An 18087-nucleotide genomic window follows, 5' to 3' on the forward strand; every position below is an offset into this window, starting at 1 on the left:
GTTAAGCCAGAAGGGCAGAAAAAGCTCTTTGTGACAGTAATCCAACATTTTCAGATTTGGCATCAACAGCCAATGGCTTTCCTAAAACTATCAACAATGTCTGGCTAGTAAAGTGCTACTGAATTCTTGACCGGATGGACACAACCAGGCAGATTGTGTTTCCTTCTACTTAAAACAAAGAATGTGCAAATTGCTAAATGTTTATCATCAGGCAAAACATTACTAATTAATAACTGAATGAATTGAACATCAGAGAGGATTCTTAAATCCCAAACTGAAACAGGGCTTTTCTATCTTCTCTGGTAAGGCAGCTCATCTTAAGAACCCTTTCTACAGCAAAACATACAGATATTCCTTTGTAATGTATTACATGCTTATTATGTTTAACAGACTTTTTGAATGTGCTAATTAGCTTTGCCTCAAGTCACTTAAGATGTAAAGCAAGAATGTTTTTCTGAAGTACGTCCTCATACTGAGCAGCCGTTCAAAAGTACAGTTGAAGCCAATTTAAGAAACAGAAAATTACAAAATACACGAGAGGAGAAAAAATATCACATAACAGACTCTTGATGGAATTAGAGTCCATGACCTTTTTATTGTGAAGCAGCAGCACTATCCACTGCTCAGTAGGCGGCTCTCCCATAATAAACTGACCGCAGACCAAGAGTGGTTCAAAGATGTATTGAAATTAGAAAAGGCAGGTTATTGGAAGGGCAAAGCAATAAGTCAAATTGCTTATCATAAGCAATATTTACATATCCATAGATATTTATACTTTAACTAAAACTGTAACAAGACAGCTTGCTGTTGGATCTCAATGCAGCCTTCAAGTGATGATCCAGCCAGAAGAAAGTACAAGAAGCCACATCTGGGTAGACTCACCACCATAAAGGAAGAGATGAATGGTAGACAGACATGAAGGTCTGGCTTTCTCAGTTCCATGCATTACAAACTGGTGAACGTATACACTTCTATGGTCCCTGACAACCTGTAAAGCTAATTCAGGCACTGTTGTATGGTAAATGGTCTATACTTGTATAGCGCTTTATCAAGACCAGAGGACCCCAAAGCACTTCACACTACATTCAGTCATTCAGAGATTTACACACATATTCACACACTATCCATTTGGATAGTGATGGATAGGACCTCATACATTTTATTACTGTCTCTCTGTTTTCTACTTCTTTTTTTTATTTTATTTTAGTAACAGGTTCAGTCAACAGCTTTTTCCCTTCCCTTTTGAAGCATTATTACAGAAACAGAACAGCAGGGAAACTTATGGATCATAAGTTTATTGTGGCTTGTTCTTGTGACAGCAGGAGGCATTGCTGCTGTTTAAAAGGTGGTATATGACTCTTGGGCATTTTGAGATTGACTACATGTCACAGTGGCTAGACCACAAAACTGTGATTGAAATGAAATGGAACTGGAGGCCAGAGCAGACTGTCGTATCAAATTTAAACACTGGCAGAGGGTTGTTTTGTAGTTTTAAATTATGAAAATATATTGGAACATCATGTATTTGGAATTATTTTCCCTTTGACCTTGTGTTACCATCAAGGTCACAGAAGCAGGCCTTGTGAGAAGCATACCAAACAAAAAAAAGGAGGACTTTTAGTGAGTCTAACAGTGTCCTAAGAATGGAAGATACCAGAAAGACTGGTAGAGAGGAGAGATATCATCCATAAAAAGGATAGAGCTGTGAAAACAGTAAGTGCTTCTCCTTGGTTCTGTTTGGATTTTTGTCCTTTTCTTCTTCATTTTATCTTGGTTGCTTTACCAGATCAAATTTGATCTGTTTCAGGAAGACTCAAGAAGTAAAAAATTCCTGGACATATTCTATTTTTTAAGATGGTATCATTTTTTATAAATGACACCATGACAAGACACAATATTACCCAGTACACCACAATAAATTGCTGAATGGCTTAACACCAGATTATATTAAAGATGTGCTATTGCTGTATCAACCCTCCAGACCACTCTGGTCTTCTGGTTCTGGGGTTGCAGAGCAGCAACCTTATTCCAAATTGTATTATATGAACTCTTTGATCAAAACTCTTCACACAAATATCCTGACAATGTTGAAGCATTTCCATTTTTTGAATTGCTGAAATGAATAAACTTTTCTGTACTTTAATCTATTGATATTGCGCAAATATCAATAGTGCCCATTTAAAATTTTTAAACATATTAGGCCACCTGTCATAGGAAGAACAGTTTGTGACATTGGGATACAAACTTAATCAACTGGGGCCACATCCTCAAAGATTCTCTTAGTCTAAACATTCCTGCCAAGGAGCCCTAGTGTAAGAGTGATTCATTGAGCTGTGGAGACCAAATCTATTTTATCAAACACGCTTTATTTTAACTTTTGAAACAATGCAATGTGCATATACAGACTATGGTGTTTCTTGTACCTTCGGATATTGTATAAATAGTCATGGAGGGCCAAAAATGCCTGAGCTATTTTTTGGTTCCAGTCCAGCCCTGCTGAGCAGCCAGTTGTTCTGTTGCACTATTGTCATCACAGACAAAAAGATCTTTTCAGATCAACCCAGGAGTTTGAAATTGTTCTTTTTATGAAAGTCTTAAACAGAAGCTTGAAAGCCTTGGGAAGGACAAAGGGGTTTCAATCCATTTAGACTGCAGTGGAAATTATAAAAGCTATATCAGCACCATCATCGTTTTTAATTTCCAGCTGTAGCAGCGTATGCTAAGCTATAACTTAATTACCCATCAAGTTACCCATAAAGTGATTTGAGACCTGCTGTAATGACACAGAAAATTCTCATTTAAGGCTCAATGTATGCCTCTTACTGATAATAACTATGCGTTGCCATGCATCCCTCTGGGTGAGTCACATTTTCTTTTAAAGTTTAGTCTGAATGACTTTATGCCTCTTCTCTCAAAAAGACGGCACCTGTCTGAAGTTTTAAATTTCTTCCAAAGTCCTGAGCAGCAAACATTTTTTGTTAATGATAACTGGTGAGGAAAGGGAATATCAACTTTGCTGGGAGTTGCAAAGGGCTTTTTGAGGCTGAAGGACACATGTATAAAAAAAGGCAACCATCATTACTACAATGCATGAAATTGCTTCTTTGGTTGAGTGAGCTTTTGTCCCAGAAGAGTTTCTTGCTTAAACAAGGAATTAGCCATATGCTACTCATTAAATGGTTACTGTTAATATAATATCAATTTAGGTTTTGCCTTCCAGTTTGAACCAAACTTTGTATTTCTGAAGGTAACAACAATGAAATTGTACACATTTAATATTACTGCTATTTTTAGGATATTCAAAGAGAATTTATTATTTCTTGATTATATTTCAACATGTATTCAGTGTCAATCCTTGAGAAAGTTTTGAGTCTGGTTTTATGTTCATTAAAAAATAATCACAAGCATGTGTCACTAATAGTAACTAAATATGTTTTAAATATTATTGTGAAAGTAACGTAATATGTCTACTATTTGATAAATGATCAAAAAACTTGATTTTTAATCTTTTTGCACATCATCATGTAACAGAATTGCACCTAGCTACTCTAAAAAAATCCATAAATGTTCCTTTTTATCTCAATAAACCTTGTTGTAATATGTTCAATGTAAAGAAAAATTTTGTAATCATAGGTTTAGTTAACTTAAATAAGATTTTTTTTTTTTTTTATAAGAATTCCTGACCAGCCTGTAAATAATGCAAACTGGATTATCTGAATTTGCTGACAGTTGAGTTGTTTATGACAATATACGAGGTTCCTTGAAGTTCCAAAAACAATTCAGCTAATATTTGGATGTTTTAATTTTGGAAAAGGAATAATATTTTCTATTATAATAACTATAACTGGGTTATACAAAATGCATTCTAATGTTCGGATTTTAGTTGTAATCTGTATCAGTTGTAATCTGACAATCTATAATCCTGACAACAACACACTTAACAGACTTCTACCATCAAAAAGAAGAATACAAAATGTTCAATAAATGCATTTAATAAAGAACTGTATTCACAATTATTTAATTGTATTTGAATACATTAATTCATAACTTAAATTTTCCTTTATGTTTGGATAAATATTGTCCCCTTTGTTTAGTTATTTCGTCATTGCTAAATGATCTGCTTGTCATCTTAGTTAATCTGCACAGCAAATCAACTTCACATTAATTATATCTACCACTCTGCAGCTGACTGATTTTAATAAGGCTGACAGATAAAAGGCTGTAATAAACTCAGCATGCAACCATGAAATAGTAATATATTTATGTTTTTAATAAATATATTTTATTAGCAGCATAATTAGATTATTCGACATTTAATAAATTATCTCCGTGTTTGTTTTCAGTTTTTTATAACTAAGGACAAATATAAAAAATTATTACATAATTAGTTTATTGAATAATGGCATTACTGTTCTGTTTTTCGACAGTCTCGAAACGCCACACTTATACGTCACCGTGGCAAGGTGCTTCGTCATCACGCAACCCAGGAAGTGCTAAGCCGGATAGCTTAGTTTTGTTTTGACAATGATGGAGGAAGAAGAATTTGAATTTACCGAAGATTTAGAGGCAATTTTGCATCTAACTCCGGAGGTGCAACTAGCCATTGAACAGGTAGCCATTTGGTCCCGTTAATTTAACAGAAAACACTTTATTCCCGCTGTTGATATAATGTAGATTCATCTGTTAGCAGGCTAACGCACCCTTCGGGTTTACTGTATAGTAGGGTTTTGCTGCCAAAAATAAAATTACATCGAAATATAGCTGGTTAGAATTAACTATTTAGAATTTAAATCTGAAAATGAAAGGCAATGTTCACATGTAGACTTTTAGTTTAGTTAGTTAACTAAATACCGTTTGTCTTTACAAGGTTTTCCCCAGCCAGGACCCTCTGGACAGAGCAGACTTCAATGCTGTGGAGTACATCAACACACTCTTCCCCACCGAACAGGTACTGTCATTTTGTTCCAAGTGGACACTGAAACGAAATGGTACATGAATAATAATCCTTAAGAAATGTAGTCATTGTTTTGATAAATAACAAACATCTTGAAATTTGTAAAATGTGGTTAAATATATATATTTTTTATTTTATATGGCTCGAAATATGGAAATGAAAGCAAAAATTGTCGGCGCAGTAAAAGTTTAGAGGTCACATATGCAAGTGTAACGTGTAAGTAAGACTGAAGCGTGGATTGGTTTATCAGATCACACAAGTGTATCATCTATAAAATAACAATATGGAGTTATTGGCAGCAACAGCTTTGCCAAATTGAACAGTTATTGCTTCTTTAAAGAGAAAACACAGTGAGAGAACATAAAGCGAAATGTCAGCAAAAAAAACTGCGAAGCTGTATTTGTAAGTCAAGTTATACACATGTAATGTTTATTAACTTAGTTTAAAATAGACAAAACAGTCTGTTTCTTTAGTATTTTTATGTTTTTGTTTATATATTGTTGACACAGATTGAATAATGTTTGGAGGAGCTTGATGAAACTTTAGAAAAAGACATTGTCAGATGTGGCAAATATGTCCTTAAAACTATAGTAATCCCACTGTTGCACAGATATTAGGAACTAAATAAATAAACAGAGTACCGCCGCTAATGTAAAGTTAACATACATGTGGAATTATAGTGATTCATAAAGCACAAATTGTCCATACCCACTGGGACTGAATCTCTCCTCAGAACTTATAAGTACTCATAAAGGAATCGAATAAATGATCAAAGTGTTTACTTACGGTATTTGTATTATCTTGGTATAACACAAATTTATCAATCAGCCTTTCTGTTGTTGATTAAGCAATATAGCTTCTTCTTCTTTTTTTGCCAGATTTGAAGAATTATTAGATAATTGGCCTAATTATGTTTTTATAACATAATTAATGCGCATGTATAGTCCGCCTCCATCAGGGGTCAGTGTAATCCTATATTTCTCCATCCATCCATCCATTTTCCGTTCACCCTTGTCCCTAATGGGGTCGGGAGGGTTGCTGGTGCCTATCTCCAGCTACATTCCGGGCGAGAGGCGGGGTACACCCCGGACAGGTCGCCAGTCTGTCGCAGGGCAACACAGAGACATACAGGACAAACAACCATTCACACACACACTCACACCTAGGGAGAATTTAGAGAAACCAATTGACCTGACAGTCATGTTTTTGGACTGTGGGAGGAAGCCGGAGTACCCGGAGAGAACCCACGCATGCACAGGGAGAACATGCAAACTCCATGCAGAAAGACCCCGGCCGGGAATCGAACCCAGGACCTTCTTGCTGCAAGGCAACAGTGCTACCAACTGCGCCACTGTGCAGCCATCCTATATTTCTTTTTTTATTATTACTTTATTTGTATTTACTTTTAAATAAGGTATATTAATTGATGGCACTACAGCAACTACATTAAGTTGATGTGTGTTTAGTTCTATATAAGTGAAAAATATACATTTACATATATCTGAAAAAGTGTTCAAATGATTGCTTTTCCAAATTGTTGAATTTACCTTTCATCTTAGTCATCTTATGTTTCATGTTTATATACTGTAGCTTAAATATACGTTTAGTGTGTGCATATTAACTGTCCATTTACATATTAAGTGCAGACTACAATAATTTCTAAAATGTAATGCAAAGTAATTTGTTCATTTTAATATTATTGTAAGAGATTAATCAAAGAAAGCATTTTTTTCAAGATGAAGTAATCATTGAAAATTGATAGTGGAAATACTGAAGAAAAACTTTTCTGCCAATAATGAAGTGAAACACAATGCTCTTACAGTGAGTGGGTGATTATTTCATGTTTTTATGACATCCTGCCTTTGTTTATCCCCATTAGTCTTTGGCGAATATCGATGATGTTGTAAATAAAATTCGACTGAAGATAAGGTAGGTTTTATGTTAACTCTTTAGGAACTATAAATAGCAATATTTTTTTGATCTACTTTCTGTGTACAGTAAAATGGTACTTTCTTGACCATAAAATGTTCGTAGTACAATAAAGCAAGAATTAAAGTCTTCAAATGCAGTAAAATCCTTCAGGTATTGGATGAAGTAAAAATGATCATTTACTCATTTATAAGAAAGTATTGTACCTCACTGACCTTCTTTTTAATTTTGTTCGCATGTTTCTACAAGATCATTTCAGAACAGTGGAGTCCTATTGAAATGTTTAAGAAAAATAATCTCTGATTCTTGTTATTGCTTAAATTGTTTCTTCTTGAATTCATCTATGGATATGTATACAGGAGCATCACTGCGATTGAATAGTCAATTTTTATATTTAGTGACATCACTCTTTGTGTGCATCAGATAGAAAGTGTTGCACAGCCCTGGAATTGAACAGGATTTCACTGTTTATTGACAAAATGATTACACAAGTCATATTTTACACTTTCTTTTGTATCCTCAAATTAACAGTGTTGGCATTACTTACACTAACTGGTGTGTCTATTTCCTTTCGAGTAAGTTGGCCTTTACCTTGACTGTGATATTTTCAAACGGCTGCCAACATTTCCTCATCCGTTATGTGCCATAGGCAACAGAATTTGACTCTTAAGTCTAATTCTGCAATACTTAAAGCTTCTTGTTTTCTACTGTTGTCATAGTTGACATGCCTCCATGCTTCTTTTCTAGAAGCTTCTTACACACTTTTTTGATTTTATTTTTACCCACTTCGCTGATACTGGGGAAAAAACTAAGTTATTTCTCCCCAGGAACAACTTCTGCTCTGAGAAGAATTATTGTCAGCGCTACCCGATAGCTTTCATGTATGGTTTGTTCACTGATCTTGAAGAGTTGATTGTTTTAATGTAGATCAGGCAATCTCCAATCTAGTTTATACTCTAATGCATATCTAGTTCATACTTGCACATTGATTACTCAGTGTCATTTACCTAATTTTTTGCTCTACATTTAACAGGCGTCTTGACGATGATATCAGGACGGTAGTGAGAGGTCAGACCAACGTGGGACAGGATGGCAGACAGGTAAGCTGAACTGCAGGTCCTGCATTGACATTGAAAAAATACAAGATCCATAGCTCATGTTGTATTTTTGTTTGTCACCACAATAAACATTGAATTGTCAGAAAATGGTTCCATGAGGACACTGGTGTCCAGGTAACCAGGTAAACCCCATTGGGCTGTAGATATCATATACAATGGACAGAACATCTGCAACACACATGAAAATTGTTACACACATAAAATCAGGAATCTATGATTATAGAGCAATTATTTTAGATTTATATGAAAAAAAAAATACCATTTGGATTTCATTTTACACTCTTGGCAAAGACTAGAGATTAATAACATAAACATACAGTACAGACCAAAAGTTTGGACACACTTTCTCATTGAATTCAATGAGAAAGTGTGTCCAAACTTTTGGTCTGTTCTGTATATCAGATCCAGACATTAAGTGGCATGTTTCAACTAATATTGTTTCCTTACTGTTAGAATGGTGGCTGTGATGTAACCGAAAGAAGAAGAAAAAAAAAAGCCACTCCTTTGTTACTTTCTTCTCTTCCATATTGCTTCCATGGAAAAGGACAACATGACTCAGATCCATAATTTCCACAGCTCAGTCTGCCTCTTCATGGAAAACATGTCTGGGAAATAGATTCTCATGTGTAGATCCTCACATTCTTCACATGTTTGTGTTTATCTCTCTGATTGCCAGGGCATGGTGTTAAAGAGGAGCTCAAGCTGATTTAATCAAGACTTAGAGGGAAACTAACACCAGCCTCATTATTATCGCATGTTCTGACTGGTTAATGTTAGGTGTACATTGTCTTTGGGGAGCCCAGCACGGTGGCCCGTTTTTCACAGTCAGCTACCGTTTAGCAGCGGAAACCCTCTAAAGTCTCCATCCAGACCAATAACATTAGCCAGTCACATACAATAATTTTAGTTTGTTTTTCCAACCCCACAGAGCCATTTCAACATTTCCAGGAGGAAAAATTCTTTCAGCAGATGGAAACAGGCTCATTTCAAGCAGGGGAGACAGCAGCAGCATAGAACCAACAGCATCAGCAATTTTAGTCATTTCTGCTGTTGACTGAGCTCCATTACTTTGCTGAGTAAAATATTAAGGTTGAAATCTAAGATGGTAACATTTATTTAGAAGAAAGGAAGGAGCAAGTTGGCTGGCGAGAGAAAGTGAATGAAATCTGGAGAGTGTTTTCCCTTTAGGTTTGTTTTTTTTTTGCCTTTAGGGAGGCAGACATTAATAAGCTCACTGAGTGAAAAAGCATGGAAATGTCACAGTGATCAGACTTCAGTTGCTGTTCTAGTTCGCATTTATGTTATCCCTGCTGCGTAATATAATGTTTACATTTGTTTCTCTTAATTACAGTGTGTTTATTTGTATTGCTCTTTACGAAGACATAATGCTCCCCCACTGTTTTAACTGTAATATTTGTAAATAAATAGCGATCAACCAAAAAAAATATATCAAGGTGCTAACATTAATATTACTTGCTAAGTCATATAAGTCATTAACTGATTATTTTACTTGCATTTATTGCATTTTGCTGACACACAAAACAAGAAACACACATTTCTCATGGCGAGACGCCGGAGTCAAGCACCAATTTAATTGTCATTATAATTAAATGTTCTATAATGCCCTTACATATTGAATTATGTTTTTCTTTTTTTTGTTGCTGTCAGTGTTTTATTTTGTTCCCCTTTGTTTTTTTGTTTAAAATAAAGTCATTGAGGAAAAGAGAACACAAACATGTGGAGAGGAAACAGAACAGCTGTGTAAATAGTCTTTACCCACTTCAAAACAACAACATGAATAAAAACTTGGAAGAGTTATTTATAGTTAACCAAAGTTTTAACACAGATGTTAAACTTCATTCAACTGAAAGTTTGCAAAACAGCCAAGTAACGTAACAATTAAGAACTTATTAAAAAATGAATTTAGGGGAAGCTAGGTTGGCTAAAAGGTTACCACACTAAATGAAAAATTAGCTGTGCAATTAGCGTATTAGCGGTTTGCCCACCACTGATTTTAGGGTACAATTATTTAACCATCTGAGGGTTAAATAATAATATGTATAAAGCACTGAAGTTTCAACCCTGGATGGTTAGGCAATCATTAGGAATGGAAAATTAAATAACGATGAATAACTTAAGGCATGTTTTAACAGCAGGGATGTTTTCCAGGTAAGAAGGTAGTTTTGTGCTTCATTATACCCCATTTGGTTTCCTCTGCATTAGTGTGGCTATAAGCAATAAGGCTCCAGTAAAGATATTGAACTTTTTAATTGATCAGAATAGAGTTTTGTGGATGAAGAGAACTCAGCATTTCAAGTTTTTTGTTTTTTTAACTTATTTTTCGACATCATAATTCAGTCATATCAATTTAAACTCTTCTACAGCTTATATTTTAATGTTAAACTATTAGAGACCTTAAATAATTGAGGTTTACTTACAGACATTTATCCTCCAGTCAAAGTAATAATTTAGAATTTTGAGCCATTTATGTTGTGAGGCATAAATTAAAACAACTACAACCCCTCTGGATCCAAAATATATTTTTAACAGATGAAGCGGTGCTGCTCTGACTGCATGGGTGTTTACCCCTCAGTTGAAAAGGCTTTAAATATTAAAACCTGCAAATATATATATATATATATATATATAACAGGAATTCTGTTTTGAAGAAATCCTTTTAAAATGTGTTCCAGTTAAACCTTTTACTGGACTTTGTAGTGATTTCACATAATTTATACGTTATTATCAGTGGGACAGATTCAATGTAAGTAAATTTCTTTTCAAGTGAACTGAAACTGTTGGGTGAAATTGATGTCAATCAAATGGCAGTTTAATTTTCGCAATGACTTTTGTCATTACGAAAAGTTGCAATGACGATACCATTTATGATTAACCCCATTTCCTCAAACCTTTGTTTTACCGGTGCATAACATCTCTGCAACGCTTCGTGAGCTTCACTGTCTCCGTCAACCGCTAAAGACATGCATCAGGTGTAAGCATTTAGGGCAGTTACGTTCTGTCCAGCTACATAAAAAACCTCAAGCTGGGCAATATGGTCAAAAAAAAAAATCTAACACATTTTATTTTCTGTATTGAGCAGTTTAATATCTGTTTCAGTTTGCAAAGCTAATTAAAATAAGTAATAAAGCATTAACAATTAGTAATGAGATTTTGTTTTTAAGTAGCAAAGTTCTAAATACTGAATTCCCATAAGTATTTGGTAACTTTAATGGATTAACACTTCCTATCTGTCAATATATTGATTTACAAAACCGTTTTCCAGAACTGATTAAAAGTCCAACCTGAAAACAATGCAAATCACGTTCACACTACAGTTTGCAATCTTCTTACCATCTTGTAAAAATGCTTGAGTAAAGGTGAGCCCACATGTCATCTGTTTGGTCACATGTGTCGTTTGTCTCATTGAATTTCAAGAGTACTATTATTATTTTATCGTTTTATTGCTCAGTACTGCAAATTTTATGAATTTCTATTTCTCTTTTATTTTGAGAAACAAATTAATTCTATATATGGTTGATCCGTTGGTTAAAATTTGTTCAATTTATTGTTTCTCCCAGTGTAGCCTTGCGTTATCTAACATCCTTCACAAAATCAAACTGTAATAAAATACATTTTTTATTCATTTTGTCAGGAAAACAGATGGTCAAGAAAAAAAAAAGCAAAGAAAAATCACACAGTTGTTTTGTTATTCTGACTTGGCCTGCATAGACCATTTTAACTCAGTTATTTTCAGAGCTTTCCTCTTGTCCATTGTAATGTTTACACATGTAGGGTGGAGGGTGTTGCTCAGGCAAAGTTCCAGCTGCTAAAATGGCTGTTTGGCTGATCTGATTTACTGCTGTGTTTAGCTTAAAATGCAGAAGTACCTTTTAATGTGCCCTCTCCCTGAGACAACGCCACTGAGGTCTTCCAGCAAGACGAGCATGGTTTATCTTAAGCATGTTCAAATGTTTTTAAAAAAAGAGGCCTTGCTACATCTTATCTAAACTTTACAATACTGCCTGTATGAGCCGTGGAACATGTGCAGCTTGTTGCATGTCAGGGATGCACTGGTCTGTGTGAACACAGATATCATCTCTGGCATGAAAGGCGCCTAATGGGCAGAGATTTTCTGAGCTTTCCTCAGGGCTAAATGGAGGAAAGGTGTGCTAGGAAGCGGGCCAGATTCACTCAGCTGAGTTTGCACCGCTGGACATTTTTGGTCTCTTCTGTATGCCATTTGTTTGCTCAAGAGCCCCTCCAGGAAGCCTCTTAAAAGATTCAGTGGCACTTCTACACTCCCAGTACTCAGATCAAACAGCAATCACTTAATCTTTAATGATTTTTATTTTATTTTTTATTTTTTTACAATAACAGCCCTAATCAGCAGCAGCCATAGTGTGGCGTGAAATGTAAAAAGAGAGAAAATTGTATTAAGTCAGAGGTAGATTTTGCTTCTCTTTTCCCAAAAGCCTAATTACAACCAGACTTGCTGTGCTGCCTTAAAAGACTGATTATTTTGATAGTCATTCTGAACAGAATACAGATTTTCAGCTTAGTGTGAGAGGTCAAACCATGCTTTGTATGACTTAAGAGCAGAAAATTCAGATTTTGACCACAAGTCTCTATGGACACCCGAAAAAGGATAATTAATCAATTCCTGTCACCACACGACATATTTACGTTTGTTTAAGCCTGCTTGCTGTCCATTTGTTTGTCAGAGGTAAATTCCTCGGACAGCTGGTGTTGGCTGTTTCCAGTCCTTCTGTGCGTGTATGTCGAGAGGATCTGAAGAGAGAAAGTTGCCTCTGTGGTGCTACCACAGCAACGGGGCCAAATTAAGCTTATTACCTTGGTATTACATGTCAGTGCTGAGTTTCTGTTTCAGACCATCAAAGAGCAGCTGGTCGCATCAGATAATGGGAGAAACTTGAGAACATCTTACAGCTGTAGCTGTTTAATGGTATATGAAGTGTAAAAAGCACTAATGATCTCTTTAGCCTTTATAGTGGCAGCCTCTATACTCAGCTTAGCCTTTGCGCTTTGTGTCAACTTAAGACCTATTAATGTTTGATATTTAGTCAGCTTGCTAATTATGTGTGCAAATTGTATGTCGAATGGTGCCCTCATTTTGCAACTTGGTAAGGACATTAGCAGCATAATTTTAGACATCAACTAAGAAACAAATTCTTCTGATGATTTGACTCAAACATCCACAATGAATAATTTACAAATCCTTCTTAAAGTTCACAGTTTTAAGTGTGTCCCATATTTCTTCTTAACATCTACAAGCAGTAACACACTGAGTTCTGTTTGATGCATATAATTTAATTTTCTAGTTTACCAACAATTTTGAAAATTGCGATTCCCACCCTGGCATTTCTTGTCCATTAATACAATTCTGATCAGTAAAATGTATTTAATCTAGGTTGGTATTAGACTAGTAAAATAATCTTAACAAAAAAAAAAAACAAAACTGTAATTTCACAATGAACACAATTTTTGGTACAATGAACCAGTTCTACGTTCTGCTCATAGCTTATTGTAAGGAGATGTGGCTACCTGACTCCAGCAGACAATGTTTTCCACCTCAACATCAGTTTATTTTGATTTTAATCAGAATCTGTAATATTTTCCAAAAAGTTAACAGGCCCAAACTGGAATCCAAACCCAAAAGAAATGAAAAGAGTTCCGATGTTATTATACAATTGAATTTATCCTGTATGGAAATCAGATGGGACAAAATGCCAGCATGTAGGCATGTAATCGGTGTACAAATTGACCTGGATTATTATACCATAATTAAAACACAAACACAACACCATAATATAAACAAAAACTGTACAACATTAGGTAATTGCTTCTATTTGAAACAGAAATGGATTTAATGTTTCCACTGTTTTTAGATGATACTAAGCTGAGTATTTTTAACGTTTGTACACCTGGATACTTTTAACCAGCAGAGCTTCAGTCAATGAAAATACTTTAAATTAAAGACACAACAGGCAGATTATACTACTAAAAAGTGTGTAGGCAATTTGTCAGTTTCCTAATTCTGCAACTTTTTTCCATTATCATTAATGTTAATGATAATCCATTTGACTATATCTGCATCTTTGATAAACAACTAAGAGAAAACACAGATGTCTCATGTCAGCAAATTCAGCATGCAACCTGTTTTTTCTTTGTTGTGTTTTTTTTTTGTTGTTTTTTGTAGATCCTGCAATTTATTTGCACTTAACTGCTACACAGTTTATACACTCAATTTAGGTAAAGTACAAGACAAAAAACACGTTGCTTCAAAAGAGTTGGACTTCCATAAATCTTTTAAAGTGGCCACAAGCATTAGACCTCAAGGCTTTCCAAGTTTTTTTTATTGTTGTTATGCCATACTGTTTAATGTGCCTTCAGGCATAAAACTCAATTGTGGGTGGCATAATATATATTTTCAAAGACTTTGCGACATCAAGTGCCTATAATAATTGTTGTGCAGTAACTAATCAATGCAGGCTCTTCTGAATGTGTGTTTAGTGTTGCTGTGTTTGTGTTCTGCAGGCTTTGGAGGAGGCCCAGATAGCCATCCAGCAACTCTTTGGCAAAATCAAAGACATTAAGGACAAGGCAGAGAAGTCGGAACAAATGGTACGCACAGCAAAACACAAAAACATGAATCACTCAGGATGTTTTTTCTGTGGCACATGGGAAATGCAGCTTTTATTTCTTTGAGAATGGAGAACAGTGTTGATAATGTTATTTATAAGTTAAAGGAATGCACCTTCCATCTGTGTTGCTGTTACAAGCATCACTTGGTGTGTGTGCTTTCATCTCAGTAAGATTCATAGAAAGGTCAGTGGGTTGGGTAAGTACTGGAATAATAGCGTTGGAGGTGCTGTAGGTGGAATGGGCATGCAGATCTTTGTACATAGTATGCCTTTTCATTCGAAAAGAAGCAAAAGTGCTTTGTTTTGCACTATTTCAACATTGGCACGCCTTGCACAGATGGGTAAAAAGCCTTAAAATGAATTCATTTATTGTTATTCTTGTTTTGCAGTAAGCTATTTTTGCCACAACAAAACAGCCTTTATGTGTATGTGCTTAGCTGGAGTGTGACTTATTAATTATAGGGGTTTTCCATGGTCATTAGCAAAAAGTGTTGGAGGGGTTTACATTTGCTTATTGGGCCTTCTTTTCTTTCTAAAATTTGATTCTCTGTCTTGCACTGCGCAGGTCAAGGAGATAACGAGGGACATCAAGCAGTTGGATCATGCCAAGCGTCACCTCACTACTTCCATAACCACCCTCAACCACCTGCACATGTTGGCGGGGGGTGTCGACTCTTTAGAGTGGGTGCACCATATCTTATTTATCCTAAACTAAGTCCTCTCTTATCCATGTATGGATCTGGAAATGCCAGCTATTAATGTGATGCGAGTTCCTGCATCCAGCAGTCTATCACAAATACTCAGTCTCATAGTTAAATTTTTTAATAGAGACAAAAGTAGTGGAAAGACATTCCATTACGTGATAGAATATGTCATTTAATTTAAAAATAGGAATATCCTGCAGATTTTCCTCTTGTTTCAAGAAAACTGGTACTAAACTGTAAACACTATTCTTACAAGTGCCTGGAACATCCTTATTTCTTAAATTTAAAGATCTTTCACTGCAGTATTTTTGATGCATTAATAATAAAGATGTAGCGATGGACTATATAAGCAAATGTTTATTAACAAAAATATCTTTTTGTTCATTTTAGAGCCATGACCAGAAAGCGGCAGTATGGAGAGGTGGCCAACTTGCTGCAGGGAGTGGTTAATGTGCTTGAACACTTCCAAAAATACATGGGCATACCTCAGATCAGGCAGCTTTCAGAGAGGTAACACAGCAATATCCCTCCCCCTTCACACACACGCACACACACCCCTACCACACACACACACACCAATGCACATATACATATACACTTGGGTATTTGGTGATCAGCATAACTCTGGAGCTCATTTCCAGCAGCCAGAGGGTGACCTCCCTTCCTCTCTCTGCTGAAAATGTTCCTCATCTCTTCTTCTGAACTGTTGAAAAGTGGTTCCTTTGTTTGGGGAGGGGCTCTGTGTATTACATCCTGTTTATGCAGCTATACGCATATAGAAACATTGTGCTTCACATGTAGGAAAACACAGGAAGGAAACTGTCTGAATGGGCCCTCATTATTCCAACATTTTTTTATATTTTAAGATAGCACAGACACCCATTTCACAGGGTGTGTTTCTGTCTCTGAATAAATAGGATTATTTATGTGAGTGTAAATTGTATGTGCTTAAGATCAAATGTCATGCCTGGTGCTTTTCTGTAAGGCTTTTACCCACTTGGGGATGTTTGTTTACTCTGAAGTCACTTGCAACAATATGTTGCTGTCTGGTTTGAACAAACAGTTCTATAAACATGCATAAAACATAAAAGGTCTTTGTTATCCTCTTTCCATCCATACCAATATTTTCCTAAGACGGAATCTGTTTTGGTCACATTAACCAGTTTCATAATCATGTTTTTAAAAACTTCTGATTTGTATAAACTTATAAGAAAGACTTTCTGTTCTGTTTTGACTGAGGTGTGGTAGGTAGTCTTCATACCAAATAACAGCTGCAGCTCTGCTGTGGACAACAGGAAACATAAGTAAGGGACAAACATCAAGGCAGGGCTGGCTCAGTCTGACGAACATGGGCTGATCTGGAAGGACTTGAATCCGAATCAGCTTTGTACGCAAAGTTTGTGCACACAGGGAATTGGGCTTTTGTTTCACTTTGCTCTCAGTGAAGGAACTGAACATATAAATACACAGGTAAAATAAATGTAAAAGTTTGATTACCTGTATGACTAATAAAGAAATACTGTATATGTCAAAATCTAAAACTAATGGGGTTACATATCCAATCCAAAAAAGGCTTTTTCAGGCAGTGATTGGCATCTATCTTAAAATGAATGTAAAGGATTGATTTAATGAATGGGACATAAATGACATGGGTTTTTTTGGGATACTTTTAAGCCTCGAGTTCTGAGTTAAGCTCTTGCCAATTTGAGCTCCTGCAGCTAAACTTTATCAGCAAGTGTTGCATTGGAGCAGATTACCCAGGAACATTGACACTTTGCCCAAAGTAACCCTGCCTGTGATAATGTATAGCTTTTAGAATCCATTATAAAGTTTAAAGGTGTTGCTCGGGAATAAAACAGTTCTGTTTAACTAATAAGTTATTTCTACTTTTTAATCAAATGTATTCTTAAATGTATAAAGAATTTGTGACCATGGAAGATCAATTTTCATTAGTGATAAGGTTTTTTCTTTCATTTTTGGCTCCATGTTTGTGTTGTAAAATAATGAGGTTAGTTTAATGATTTTTAATTGCATTCACCAGACATATTTACCAGATTCAAGATCTATCAGGATTTCTAGAAGGTGTCTTTTCATAATACCTAAATTAAAACTGAGGTGATATTTTCTTATTATAGCTCTTACTTGTGAAACAGGAGACCTGAAAACCTGAGAGGCAGAGTGTTGATTTTTTTTTTCCAAAATCAATCCATCCATCCATCCATCCATTTTCTGTTCACCCTTTGTCCCTAATGGGGTCGGGAGGGGTGCCGGTGCCTATCTCCAGCTACGTTCCAGGCGGGAGGCGGGGTTCACCCTGGACAGGTCGCCAGTCTGTCGCAGGGCAACACAAAGACATACAGGACAAACAACCATTCACACACACACACTCACACCTAGGGAGAATTTAGATAGACCAATTAACCTAACAGTCATGTTTTTGGACTGTGGGAGGAAGCCGGAGTACCCGGAGAGAACCCACGCATGCACAGGGAGAACATGCAAACTCCATGCAGAAAGACCCCGGCCGGGAATCGAACCCAGGACCTTCTTGCTGCAAGGCAACAGTGCTACCAACTGCGCCACTGTGCAAAATCAATCTCAAGGGAAATTGCTGTTTTCTTATAATTACATTGTACATCAATGTTATTACAGTAAATTAGACATTCTTATATTTTCTGTGTTGTCGTGTTGGTATTTGTTTCAGGATTTGAAATCCATCT

At 35.8% G+C, this 18087-nt stretch overlaps 1 protein-coding gene across 2 annotated transcripts in view; it reads left to right on the forward strand.

Moving 5' to 3' along the window:
- Positions 1 to 4472: 4472 nt before the first annotated feature.
- The window catches only part of vps53 (VPS53 subunit of GARP complex), a 34096-nt gene continuing 20481 nt past the window's right edge, over positions 4473 to 18087 (forward strand). For both annotated transcript variants that reach the window (XM_028045788.1, XM_028045789.1), the window contains exons 1-7: positions 4473 to 4611; positions 4868 to 4948; positions 6834 to 6883; positions 7917 to 7983; positions 14557 to 14643; positions 15229 to 15344; positions 15758 to 15877. In XM_028045788.1, the coding sequence (XP_027901589.1) occupies positions 4525 to 4611; positions 4868 to 4948; positions 6834 to 6883; positions 7917 to 7983; positions 14557 to 14643; positions 15229 to 15344; positions 15758 to 15877 (608 nt within the window). In that variant the 5' untranslated portion in view covers positions 4473 to 4524. The remainder of the gene's footprint in view (positions 4612 to 4867; positions 4949 to 6833; positions 6884 to 7916; positions 7984 to 14556; positions 14644 to 15228; positions 15345 to 15757; positions 15878 to 18087) is intronic.

The sequence above is a fragment of the Xiphophorus couchianus genome, chromosome 18 (genome assembly GCF_001444195.1).
Source record: "Xiphophorus couchianus chromosome 18, X_couchianus-1.0, whole genome shotgun sequence".
NCBI lineage: Eukaryota > Metazoa > Chordata > Actinopteri > Cyprinodontiformes > Poeciliidae > Xiphophorus > Xiphophorus couchianus.